Below are 13,999 nucleotides of genomic sequence, written 5' to 3'. Positions count from 1 at the left end.
GTTTAATCCCTTGTCAGGGACCTAATATCCCACAGGCCGCCCGATGCAGCCCAAGAAAAAGAAAAGAAAACAGCCACAAGAAAAAAACTGCAAAAAACACAGACACGTGGAAGCTAAACAATATGCTACTAAACAACCAATGGGTCACTGAAAAAATCAAAGAGGAAATCAAAAAATACTTAGAAAATCATGAAAACGAAAACACAATGATCCAAAACCTATTGGACACAGCAAAAGCAGTTCTCAGAGGGAAGTCTATAGCAGTACAAGCTTACCTCAGGAAACAAGAAAAATATCAAATAAACAACATAACCTTACACATAAAGCAACTAGAGAAAGAACAATCGAAACCTAAAGTTAGCAGAAAGAGAACTCATGAAGATCAGAGCAGAAATAAATGAAATAGACACTTTAAAAAAAATCAATAGAAAAGATCAATGAAATAAAAGCTGATTCTTTGAAAAGATAAACAAAATTGGTAAACCTTTAGCCAGACTCATCATGGGAAAAAAGGAGAGGGCCCAAATCAGTAAAATCAGAAACGAAAAAGCAGAAGTTACAGCCAATACCACACAAATACAAAGGATCATAAGAGGCTGCTACAAGCAACTATACAGCCATAAAATGGACAACCTTGAAGACATGGACAAATTCTTAAAAAGGTGTGATCTCTCAAGACTGAACCAGGAAGAAATAGAAAATATGAACAGACCAGTTACCAGTACTGAAATTGAATCAGTAATTCTAAAACTCCCAACAAACAAAAGTCCAGGACCATATGGCTTCAGGCAAATTCTACCAAACATTTAGAGAAGAGTTAACACCTATCCTTCTGAAATGATTTTTAAAAATTGCAGAGGAAGGAACACTTCTGAACTCATTCTATGAGGCCACCATCACCTTGATACCAAAACCAAAGATATCACAAAAAAAGAAAAGTACAGGCCAATATCACTGACGATCATAGATGCAAAAATCCTCAACAAAATCAAACCAAAAAAAAAAAAAAATCTAGCCAGCTGAATCCAACAATACATTAAAAGGATCATACACCATGATCAAGTGAGATTTATCTCAGGGATATAATGAATTTTCAGTATCTGCAAATCAATTAGTGTGATACACCACATTAACAAGTTGAAGAATAAAACTATATGGTCATCTCAATAGATGCAGAAAAAACTTTTAATAAAATTCAACATCCATTTATGATAAAAAAAAAAAAAAACTCCAGAAAGTGGGCATAGAGGGAACCTACCTCAGTATAATAAAGGCCATATGTGACGAGCCCACAGCTAACATCATAATCAACAGCAAAAAGTTGAAAGCATTTCCTCTAAGATCAGGCACAAGACAAATGCCCACTTTTGCCACTTTTATTCAACATAGTTTTGTAACTCCTAGCCACAGCAATCAGAGAAGAAAAAGAAATAAAAGGAATCCAGATTAGAAAAGAAGTAATTAAATTGTCACTTATTGCAGATGACGTGATACTATACATAGAAAATCCTGAAGATGCTATCAGAAAACTACTAGAGCTCATCAGTGAATTCTGTAAAGTTGCAGGGTACAAATTAATATATAGAAGTCTGTTGCACTTCTATACACTAACAACAAAAATCAAAACGTAAAATTAAGGAAACAATCCCATTTACAATCACATCAAAAAGAATAAAATACTTAGGAACAAACCTACCTAAGGAGGCAAAAAACCTGTACTCTGAACATTATGAGATGCTGATGAAGGAAATTAAAGAAGACACAAACAGATGGAAAGATATACAATGTTCTTGGATTGGAAGAATCAATATTGTTAAAATGACCATACTATCCAAGGCAATCTATAGATTCAGTGCATTTCCTATCAAATTTCCAATGGCATTTTTCACAGAAGTAGAACAAGAAATTTTAAAATTTGTATGGAAACACAAAAGACCCCGAACAGCCAAAGCAATCATGAGAAGGAAGAATGGAGCTGGAGGAATCAGGCTCCCTGACTACAAAGCTACAGCAAGCAAAACAGTATGGTACTGGCACAAAAACAGACATATAGATCGATGGAACTAGATAGAAATCCCCAAAATAAAGCCATGCACATATGGTCAGTCTACATCAAAGGAGGCAAGAATATACAATGGAGAAAAGGCAGTCTTTTCAATAAGTAGTGCTGGTAAAACTGGACAGCTGTGTGTACAAGATTAGAACATTCTCTAGCACCAAATACAAAAATAAATTCAAACTGGATTAAAGAACTAAATATAAGACCAGATACTATAAAACTCCTAGAGGAAAACAGGCAGAACACTCTTTGACATAAATTGCAGCAATAACTTTTTTGATCCTAGAGTACTGGAAATAAAAATAAACAAATGGGATCTAATTAAACTTAAAAGCTTTTGCACAGAAAAGGAAACCATAAAATGGAAAGACAACCTGCAGGATGGGAGAAAATATTTGCAAAACGATGCTACCAACAAGAGATTAATTTTCAAATGTACAAACAGCTCATACAGCTCAATATCAAAAAAAACAAACAACCCAATCAATAAACGGGCAAAAGACATTGACTGTCTAAGTAGACATTTCTCTGAAGAAGACATACAGGTGGCCAAAAGGCATATGAAAAATAATGCCCAACATCGCTAATTAGTAGGGAAATGCAAATCAAAAAAAACTATAATGAGGTATCACCTCACACCAGTCAGAATGGCCATCATCAAAATGTCTACCAATACTAAATGCTGGAGAAGGTGTGGAGAAAAGGGAACCCTCCTACACTGTTGGTGGGAATGTGAATTGGTGCAGCTACTATGGAAAACAGTATGGAGATTTTTTTTAACTAAAAGCCAAGTTACCATATGGTCCAGCAATCCCACTCCTGGGTATATATCTAGAGGAAACGATAATTTAAAAAGATACATGCACCCCAGTGTTCATCGCAGCCCTATTTACAGTAGCCAAGAGATAGAAACAACCTAAATGTCCATCGACAGAGGAATGGATAAAGAAGCCATGGTACGTTTATACAATGAAATATTACTCAGCCATAAAAAAAGAAAATAATGCCATTTGCAGCAACATGGATGGACCTAGAGATTATCATATTAAGTGAAGAAAGCCAGACAAAAGACAAATATTATACAATATCGCTTATATGTGGAATCTAAAAAATGATACAAATGAACTTATTTACAAAACAAATAGACTCACAAACATAGAAAACAAACTTATGGTTACCAAAGGGGAAAGGGGTGACGGAGGGATAAATTAGGACTTTGGGATTAGCAGATACAAAGTACTATATATAAAACAGATAACCAACAAGGATCTACTGTATAGCAAAGGGAACTATACTCAATATCTTGTGATAACCTATAATGGGAAAGAATATGAAAATATGTATATATGTATAACGGAATCACCTTGCTGTTTCTTGGGTATAATAGATATATAAAAATTTGAAAGTACTTGAGAATTCACCGTTTAGGCATTTATAACTAAATTTTCACAATTATCAAATTTGCACAGAAAGTTTTGTTGTTCGTTTTGTTGTTTATCTGCTTGGGTTTTATTTTCATTTACAAATTCTGAGACAATTTAATTGGTAAGAATTTGACTTTTTTTTCCCAAGTTAAAGTTCAACTCAAGATTAGTGGATTGGAAAAAAAAGTTAAACAAGTGTATTTTCTTCTGGGCAACTTACTGATAATTTCTTGGAACAATTTAATGAGAGAAATTAATATAGGTGTTTTTCTGTACTTAGCTATTCCTAGCAGCTGTGTACTTACTTCAACCATATTATTCATTTCTTATTGCCAAAATGAGTATGCCTTATTTTAATCTGTTTGTGTAATTACGTGTAATTGTTTTTTTTACTTCTCTCTGAATGAAGGCTGTAGAATGAGTCAGAAGCTTTAAAGAACCTAATGTTTTCCAAAAATATAACCCAACATTTTAGATCATATCGATATCTGTACTATTCCTCAGTTAATGAATTTACAAATGTAATTAGAATATTTTTAGAATATAAAGAGCTAATACAGCTGTTTTCAAGACTTCTGGGTTTATTATTGTTTCTGCTAAATACTATTCTGTCCTTAGCTTCTCAAAGAGAACATTACTTGTTAAATATAAGCTAATTTCCTTAACAAAACTTGATATTTTGGGTTATGTGCTCTTAGAATTAAGACTAACAAAAGTACTAGGTAAATTTTATATTTTTTAACCCGAGCTCAAGAAATTTATGGTAGAATATAGAATAATAAAAATACATGATATGAGTAGATAATAAAATCAGTAATTGAGAAGTAGATAGTAATACCTTTTAGGTATATAGTTTATGTCAGTTCTTTATATTTGAAAAATCAATTTGGGTATAATTGATATTTATGTAGTAATTGTAGAATATAATTTATTCTGTTGGGCAGTTCTGTTTATGGATAAAATATAATCAGAGTAATTTTATTCTCATGAGGTAGCTGATTAACTTGAGGAAGGTTATATTTCTGTCATTGGATTAGTTAAGTTTATTGGAATAAAAATACATATATAAAGTAAAAGGAACTCAGTGTATAATAGCTGTGTTATTCACATTAGAAAATGAAGGAACAAAAAACAAAGAAAAAGGAAATGTAGGAAGAGCTATTCTTTGATTATGAATGAGACTATAAGCAAATAAGTAAATAAAGTAATAAGTAAACCAGACTATCTTTAAATAACTTAATTGGTATCACTTATTATTAAGATCTTTGCTTCCTCCCCCCAGATCAAAGATTCTAAATTGCCTGCATATAAGGATTTCTGTAAAAATCTACCATTCCCAACATATTTCCCTGATGGAGATGAAGAGGAGCTACCAGAAGATTTGTTTGATGAAGATGTGTGTCATCCTGGGGCGCCTTCTATTACGTTTGCCTGACCTCATTGGACATGACAGACTCCCACATGTCCTGTGAATTCTGATGAGCCAGAACAATAATATAACCAGGAATTATGTTTTCTTTTCTTAGTAACAACATACCACAGTGGTTATCTTTGTCAAGGGCATAAATTTATCCCTCATCCGCCAACTGAATTTCATTTAAAAAATTACCACATTAAGCAAATCAGTTAAGTAGATTGAATATGCCAAATTTAGATGGACCAGCAGTTTGCATATTAGTAAAATCTTTGTAATTTGTGGGCTTTGTTCTTTTTTTACTATGTATTTCTCAAGTTATCTTAAATGTTTATAAATTTAGCTTCTTTTACTAAAGATTTGTCTGTCTTTGTGAAAGAGTGGTTGTGGAACAGTGTCAAATCATATGGGGACTATGGTGTTATCTATTTAGGTAAAAGAAACCATTTCCTGAGTCCTAAAAAGAAAACGGAATTGAGATTTTTATCTAGATTATAGAAATGTTTATGTCATAGTTAAAGGCCTGACACAATAAGATCATAAATTATGGGTCTTATTTACACTTCTTTTGGGAGGTATAGTTATTTTTTAGTTAGATCACTCAACTATAAGACAGGTGTAATTATTTTTCCTTTTTTTTCAGCCGTGCCCTGCAGCATGCGGGATCTTAGTTCCCTGACCAGAGATCCAATCTGCCCCCCACAGTGGAAGCTCAGAGTCTTAACCACTGGACCACTGGGGAAGTCCTGTAATTATTTTTCCTTGATGCCTTCCAAAAGGGATTTGAAATGGCCTGGGTGTACATTCAACAAACTTTTTTTTTTTTAATTAATTTATTTATTTTTGGCCGCATTGGGTCTCCGTTGTGGCACGCGGGCTTTCTCTGGTTGCAGCGAGCGGGGGCTACTCTTTGTTGTGGTGAGCGGGCTTCTCGTTGCTGTGGCTTCTCTTGTTGAGGAGAACGGGCTCTAGGTGAGCAGGCTTCAGTAGTTTGGCATGCGGGCTCTAGAGTGCAGGCTTAGTAATTGCGGTACATGGGCTTAGTTGCTCCGTGGCATGTGGGATCTTCCCGGACCAGGGCTCGAACCCGTGTCTCCTGCAGTGGCAGGCAGATTCTTACCCACTGCGCCACCAGGGAAGTCCCTCAACAAACTTATTAATCACTTATTACTCATGTTAATTAAATGAGTTAAATGTTAATAGCTCCTGGGTTTCTCTTCATTGTATGGAATGAAAATGTTTACTAATGGCTACTTATAACAGATAATTAAGCTTAAAAATGTTAAGTATGAGCAGGCCTCATTTAACTACTGGATTTCCTCTGGACCAGATTCCTGAGGATCCACAGAGTCTAACTTTTTAAACTCCAGGTATCTTCTGAGACTTGATTCACATGGCCACCCAAGAGACTTAATAACCACAGTTTTAGACCTTTTAATAACAAATCCATTAGTTATCAGGGAATCACACGAAAATCTAACAGTATTTTCCTTCCCACATTGCATTTCTCATTCTTAATTTTAAATCCAACTGTAGCCACATCTCTTTTAACGTTTTCATTTATACTTCATCTCTTTTCATTAAAGACTTGTGACTTTAATGGTTCTGGTGACTGAATACAGCATGAATATGCAAACATATAATAGCAATATTTAATTGGGAAGTTCTGTGGGAGGAAAGTGGATACCATCCATAACAGCAATTTTTTAAAAGGTTACTGAGGAAAAAAAGCCTGACATATATTCTAGAAGGTCTTATTGGAGAAGATAAGATGTTATTGAAGGACATAAAAGATAACCAAGATAGTCCTTTCCATTTTTTAAGTTATGAATGAAAAGACTGAATATTGTAAAGAATTCAACTCAATCATATTTTTAAAATCTCAACAGGACTTACCATAGAACTGTTGAAACTGATTCTAAAATTGATATGAATGTGTAAATTCAAGAATAACCAAAACTTAAAATGGTACCCATTGGTTAGGTTTGCCCCATACTATGATTAGGGACTATTTATGCATATTTAACTTTGAAATTCTGAATACTGTATGCATCAATTCTATTCCTTTAATTAGCTGCATTTGACCAAAAGATTTTAGTGAACTTATAGATATGTCAAGGTTGCTGATAAAGTTATGGGAAGCAGCTGTTACCTTGCAAAACAAATGAACAATTATTGCTGGGAGAACATAAACTCTTGTTTCTGAATAAGGTATTTGCAGAGGTTTGTATCAGGAGTCCCCAACCTCTTCTGAATGAAAAACTGTGTTTAATTTCCCAGAAGCCATTGATGGGGGGAATCATTACTCAGGAAGGATGCTTTACACAGTGCAGGAAAGGAATCATATCATCTGAAAGTAGCCAGATGACAGGAGAGCCAGGACATATGGCGTTTTGAAGAAGGCAGGGAGTCCTCTCCACTAGAGAGCCTGCCCCAGACCCATCACCATCTTCCTCTAGAGTTTGTGTTACCAAGTCCAAGCTCGTGCTGCTCACCCCACAACAGGCCAGTAAATCAAGAGACAAGCTGTTGGGACAAGGAAAGCCAGCAGACCGAGAAGATGGTGGACTCATATCCCAAAGAACCATCTTGTCTGAGTTAGAATTCAAGTTTCTTATATAATAAAAGCAAAGGGAGTAAAGTCAAACATTTCCTGGTTCCAGCCAGCCTCCGGAGGGGATGTGTTAATTCACAGGTGGGCCTGGTCCAGATGTTTCCTGTGAGCTAAACAAAGGTATTTTAGCTTAATGCTCATTACCTGGGAGGCAGGGTTCCCAGAGATGGGAATTGCATATACTTTAAGCTTGCAGGCAACATCCCTTTAGTGATTAACTTGTAATAGAATACAAAGGTTCTTCCCTATTACAATTCCCCACTGCCAATGTCCATTCCACAGTCTTGAGGGGAAAGGGACAAAGACTGCTCTGGCTACTCCCTGCTAAACAGGGGCAATGAATATTCTTTAGAATCTTTAGGAGTAAAATCCTCTTTCCTTTTTTGTCTACAACCATTTGAACCTGATGAAACTCCTTAGCACTTTGTTGTCTAATTTGTAATTGAACTTGGGGTTGGGGTTCGGTTCCAGTTCCCAATACATGTACTAAGTTCCTGTGCTGTTTATTTGGAAAAAATTAAATAGGTTGACCCCTCTCCAGCCATAATGAAATTACCATTTACTTCAGTTCAATAGGCAGACCTGTTGGAGTCAAACTCATGAACAGGGTTTAGTATAATGCCCAAAGTTTTAGCATAATTGGCAACTGCTAGCTCTTTCAGAGCATTTATAGATTCTCCTGCCTGGACAGACACCTAGAATGAACTACAATACAGTATTTCAAAGGGGCTTAATTTAAGCCTGCTTCTGAGAGCCACTAATCCATAGCAGGGCAACTGGCAAGGCCTTATCCCAAGTTAAATTAGTATTCATTTTCTCAGTTTTTCCTGTTGATTGTGGTCTCCAGGATTAATGTAGTTCCAATGCCTTAAACCAAATCAGGGGATAATTTCCTTTTAGGAGGGCTTTAACTGATTAAAAAGTACTGATTTTAATGAACTTATTTACAAAACAGAAGCACAGACTTAAAAAACCAAAGGGGAAAGGTTAGGGGGGGAGGGATAATTAGGAGTTTGGGATTATCATATACACACTACTATATATAAAATAGATAATCAACAAGGACCTACTGTATAGCACAGGGAACTCAGTATTCTATAGTAACCTATATGGGAAAAGAATCTGAAAAAGAATATATGTAACTGAATCACTTTGCTGTACACCTGAAACTAACACAACATTGTAAATCAACTATACTCCAATACAAAATAAAATAATTTTTAAAGTACTGATTTTAAAAACTGGTAATTTTAAACTGTCACACACAAAACCAGTGGTGCACAAAACAGTGTCCTTTCCTTCTGAAGTTTATACAATTCATTGTTATCATTAATCAGTCTTTTTACAAAGAGTCCTGAGACCATTATTCCACCACTTACTAAGACTGGAGTGGCAGGTATTGGAGATTATATTCATTTAGCCTCTGAGTTTTCTGGACGGACTTGGTGACCTTGCCAGCTCCAGCTGCCTTCTTTTTCACCACTTTAATGACACAGCAACTGTCTGTCTCATGTCATGAACAGTAAAACAACCCAGAGGAGGATAGAGAAACTCTCAACAGATATGGGCTTGCTAGGAATCGTATCAACAGCAGCAGCATCACCAGATCAAAAATTTGGTGCTAGGACTTCCCTGGTGACACAGTGGTTAAGAATCCACCTGCCAGTGCAGGGGACATGGGTTCAATCCCTGGTCTGGGAAGATCCCACTTGCCACAGAGCCTGTGCACCACAACTCTTGAGCCCATACGCTGCAACTACTGAAGCCTGCATGCCTAGAGCCCGTGCTCTGCAACAAGAGAAGCCACCACAATGAGAAGCCTGTGCACTGCAATGAAGAGTAGCCCCCACTCGCCGCAACTAGAGAAAGCCTGCACGCAGCAACAAAGCCCCAATGCAGCCAAAATTTAAAAAATAACAATAAATATAAAATAAAAACGAACTTGGGCCCATCTTCCAGCTTTTTCCCAGAATAATGATCAGTCTCCAGCTCAGCAAACTTGCAAGCAGTGTGAGCTGTGTGACAATCCAGCACGGGTTCATATCTAGCACTGATTTGGCCTGGGTGGTTCAAGATAATCACTTGAGGTATGAAGCCAGCTGCTTCCATCGGTGGGTCATTTTTTCTGTCACCAGCCACATGGCCACAACGAACATCTTTGACAGACATGTTCTTGACATTGAAGCCCACATTGTCCCCAGAAAGGGCTTCACAAAAGCTTCATGGTACATTTCAACAGACTTTACTTCAGTTGTAACATTGACTGGAGCAAAGGTGACCACCACAATAGGTTTGAAACAGTCTCCACTCAACCCACAGGGACAGTACCAATACCACCAATTTTGTAGATATCCTGGAGGGGCAGACTCAAAGACTAGTCACTTGGATGAGTTGCTGGCAGGATGCAATCCAGAGCAGCATGGTTCCACTGGCATTGCCATCTTTTGGGTGAATTTCCATCCCTTGAACCAAGGCATGTTAGCACTTGGCTCCAGCATGTTGTCACCATTCCAGCCAGAAACTGGCACCAATGCTCCTGCGTTGGGGTTGTAGCCAATTTTCTTAATGTAAGTGCTGACTTCCTTAACAATTTACTCATATCTCTTCTGGCTGTAGGGTGGCTCAGTGGAATCCATTTAACAGCAACATTTAGTTGTTTCACACCAAGAGTGTAAGCCAGAAGGGCATGCTCATGGGTCTGCCCATTCTTGGAGATACCTGCTTCAAATCCACCAGCATCAACAGCAACAATGAGAACATCACGGTCGGCCTGGGAAGTGCCTGGAATCATGTTTTTGATCAAGTCTCTGTGTCCTGAGGCACCAGTAATAGTCACGTAGTACTTATGGTCTCGAATTCCCACAGGGAGATATCGATGGTGGTACCACACTGATGTTCAGCTTTCAGTTTGTCCAAGACCCAGGCAATCCTCTTCAGAGACTTTTTCTGTCCAGGTGGGATTGCTTCCACCAACCCTGAAAAAAAGTGTCCACAAACACTAGCAGGTATCTGAAATTTCCTGCAGCTCAAGGCATTTGTGTCCAGTCATTGGTGGCACAGATTCCTTTGTGTTGGGTCCCCATCTGGGAAGGTCCAACAGCAGTCTTTGGGTTGCTTTTAGCACGAATCATGCAATTCTGAGTGACTCGCTGGATGGTCTTCTATAGGTTAGGCCCCATTATATATTTTTGAATCCATTGTAAGGTGGCATCTCTCCTGTAATGGGTACTAATATGAATGTGCTGCAGCACAGGGTCCAAGATCACCTCAGGAATCAAAACAATTGTGCACTACATTTCCAGCCAGGCAAGGTGCAATCCAAGTGAAACCCCACTCCTCGACCCTCTCTTTGTCCTTTTCTGAATATACTGGATGGTATTTTGACAAGTCAGTCTGTGGGAGAAGTGATCCTCTTGCCTCAGAGGATATTGCTTTAGGTTAGGTGTCCCAGCGTCCCTTCTTAAGGGGATGTCTATTGGCCATGTGTTTTTGGCCTTCCCTGGGGTGCTGTTAGCACACACTCTGGTCTTACCTTTCAAAGACCTGGGGTTCGGGTGGGGGGTTGGGAGGGGGAGGAGAGCTCTGTCTCCTGGGGTTTTCATGAGCACCATCTGTAGGCTTAAAGAGTGTTCACGTGGGACTCTGATGTCAAGCTGTTCTGAAGAAAAACTTAAGGGTGAAAGCTCATTGTTCCTCCCCCAGTAGGGGCTTACCTCTCTTCCAGTTACTCCCCTTTCGGGAATCCAGTGCCAAAAAAGTGGCATTTTGTTTTACATCTTCATTCTTCTGTTGCTGTTCCCAGTTGAACACTTTAAAAACAACATCTACCCATTGAGAAGGGTTCATTCCAAATGCACCATCTAATCTTCACAACTTTCTCCCAATATCTGAGACACTTTGTCCAAAAAAGATCAAATTTATCATTCTAATATTTTCAGGGGTCTCAGGATCTGCATTAGTATAATGTCTGTAGACTTGATAAATCTTTTCCAAAAATTCAGAGGGATTTGTTTTTTTGCTGAATTTCTTGAATTTTGTTTGAACTATTTTGCTTTGGTTCCCCTTTTCAAAGCCCTGCCCAGATGCACTAATAAGTAGTATTATAATAAGGGCATTCCTCCCTCATTGGGGTCCCATTTTAGTTCAGCTGTGGGTGATGCCAAGTGGGCTCCAGTTGTAGAGGACCCTCCTTGTGAAGGAGGGTTGCAATCTTTCCATTTCAAGAAGTCTGAGAAACGCAGCTGACTGATCATTTAGTCCCCATATGAGGTAAAAAGGTGTAAGGGAAATTGCCCTGCCCTGGGAGGGGCCCAAACTGGGTGCCCTGTCAGGTCTTAGATGGCGGTACTAGACCAAATCCCTGTGCCCCAGGAACTAACACAGGATTTTCTAATTGATCACTATAAGGAGGGGCAGTTCTGAGCCCCAGTGTCAGGAATTGGGGTTGGATAGGAACGGAAAGTGGTGGAAGGGGTGGATATATTGGCATAACAGCTGGAGGAGTTAAGGTTTTTTATCTTCCCCCCAGAATTAAACTTTTTAAATTGAAGTATAATAGATTTTTTTTTAATTGTATTTATTTATTTATTTGGCTGCTTTGGGTCTTCATTGCTGCGCACAGGCTTTTCTCTTGTTGCGGAGAGCAGGGGCAACTCTTCATTGTGGTGTGTGGGCTTCTCACTGCAGTGGCTTCTCTTGTTGCAGAGCACGGGGTCTAGTCGCACAGGCTTCAGTAGTTGTGGCTCACGGGCTCTAGAGTGCAGGCTCAGTAGTTGTGGTGCATGGGCTTAGTTGCTCCGTGGCATGTGGGATCGTCCCAGACCAGGGCTTGAACCCGTGTCCCCTGCATTGGCAGGCGGATTCTTAACCACTGCACCACCAGGGAAGTCTGAAATATAGTTGATTTACAGTGTTTTCTTACTTTCAGGTGTACAGCAAAGTGATTCAGTTATACTGTATATACATATATATATTCTTTTTCAGATTCTTTTCTCTTATAGGTTATTAGAAAATATTGAGTATACTTCCCTGTGCTATACAGTAGGACCTTGTTGTTTATCTATTTTGTATATAGTAATGTGTATATGTTAATCCCAAACTCCTAATGTATCCCTCCCCCTCCTTTCCCTTTTGGTGACCATAAGTTTGTTTTCTATGTCTGTGGGTCTATTTCTGTTTTGAATATAAGTTCATTTGTATCATTTCTTCTTGGATTCCACATATAAGTGATATCATATGATATTTGTCTTTCCCTGACTTACTTCACTTAGTATGATAATCTCTAGGTCCATCCATGGTGCTGCAAATGGTGCTGCAATTCCACTCCTCAGCATATATCTGGACAAAACTCTAATTCAAAAAGATACATGCACCCCAATGTTCACTGCAGCACTATTTACAATAGCCAAGACATGGAAGCAACCTAAGCGTCCATTGACAGGTGAATGGATAAAGATGTGGTATACACACACACACACACACACACACACACAGAGTAGAATATTAGTCAGCCATAAAAAAGAACGGAGGAGTTAAGATTTGAAGCAACATATTCTCACTCTCATTCTCTTCCTTTTCTTATTTTCCTTGATGTAATAGCGCAAATGCTTGCTCATAAAGGATTTCATCATTCTTCCCTGCTTCTTCACAGAATAGCCATAAATAGTAATTGATGATCTTTAACCTTTAAAGGATGACTTTTTGCCTTGGCATCAACCAAACAGGGAGAATTCTGGGCTGAGGGTTTTGGTGATTTTAGGAACCAAGTGGAATCTTTCTCTTCTCCCTAGGAATATCCCACAGACACGCCTTTCCACCCCGCCCCATTCCTTTTCTCCATTTGACATCAGTAAAAGTTTTAAATATCACAAAATTGATTTGACTGTAAATGAAGAAACAATACCAAACAAAATGAAGTGAAAAACTCAGAGGACAAACAGTAAATCCTAAATAAACCCTCAAGTTTGGTCTTGGAGTTTTACATATACAATGACACAGGAGACCATAAATGATGTAATTAACACAACAAGGGTAGCAGTGCATGGTGCACAGGGTCCCAAGATAACCCTGCCTAAACCCCCTGTGGAGATCCAGACAGGTACAGTGGCCACACATTTTTACAGTAAAATATCATCTTCTCACTCATGGGTTCATGGCTGTAATCAGATCACTTATCCAAAACCTACCTCAGAGGACTTACTATAAGGGATATTTAAAACATTTTCCATTTTTAAAGACAGAAATTCTAGACAAAACACAAATGGCACATATAAATGCTAGCATCCAAAGAAGCAAACAAACCAGTTCACAAATCAAGTAAAAGTCCAACAACTCTTTCCTCTCTCTAACAGGGTACCCTAAACAAAGGTATTTTAGCTTAATGCTCATTACCTGGGAGGCAGGGTTCCCAAAGATGAGCCATTATGTATAATTTAAGCTTATAGGCAACATCCCTTTAGTGATTAACTTGTAATACAATACAAAAGTTC

General features: G+C 38.1%; 1 protein-coding gene and 1 pseudogene across 2 annotated transcripts in view; one reads left to right on the top strand and one right to left on the bottom strand.

Annotated features, from left to right (window-relative positions):
• Positions 1-5,254, top strand: part of MRPL3 (mitochondrial ribosomal protein L3) — a 39,732-nt gene extending 34,478 nt beyond the window's left edge. Inside the window, exon 8 of the mRNA XM_082459359.1 lies at positions 4,766-5,254. Coding sequence (XP_082315485.1) covers positions 4,766-4,918 — 153 coding nt within the window. The 3' untranslated portion in view covers positions 4,919-5,254. The remainder of the gene's footprint in view (positions 1-4,765) is intronic.
• Positions 5,255-5,365: 111 nt separating this feature from the next.
• On the bottom strand, positions 5,366-10,556 carry LOC309659597 (elongation factor 1-alpha 1 pseudogene; annotated as a pseudogene). The gene has a single exon. The product of its transcript is annotated as an elongation factor 1-alpha 1 pseudogene (transcript).
• Between the last annotated feature and the right edge of the window lie 3,443 nt (positions 10,557-13,999).

Source organism: Balaenoptera physalus (genome assembly GCF_965194825.1).
Source record: "Balaenoptera physalus genome assembly, chromosome: 4".
NCBI lineage: Eukaryota > Metazoa > Chordata > Mammalia > Artiodactyla > Balaenopteridae > Balaenoptera > Balaenoptera physalus.
This window is presented reverse-complemented; position numbering and strand designations above follow the sequence as displayed.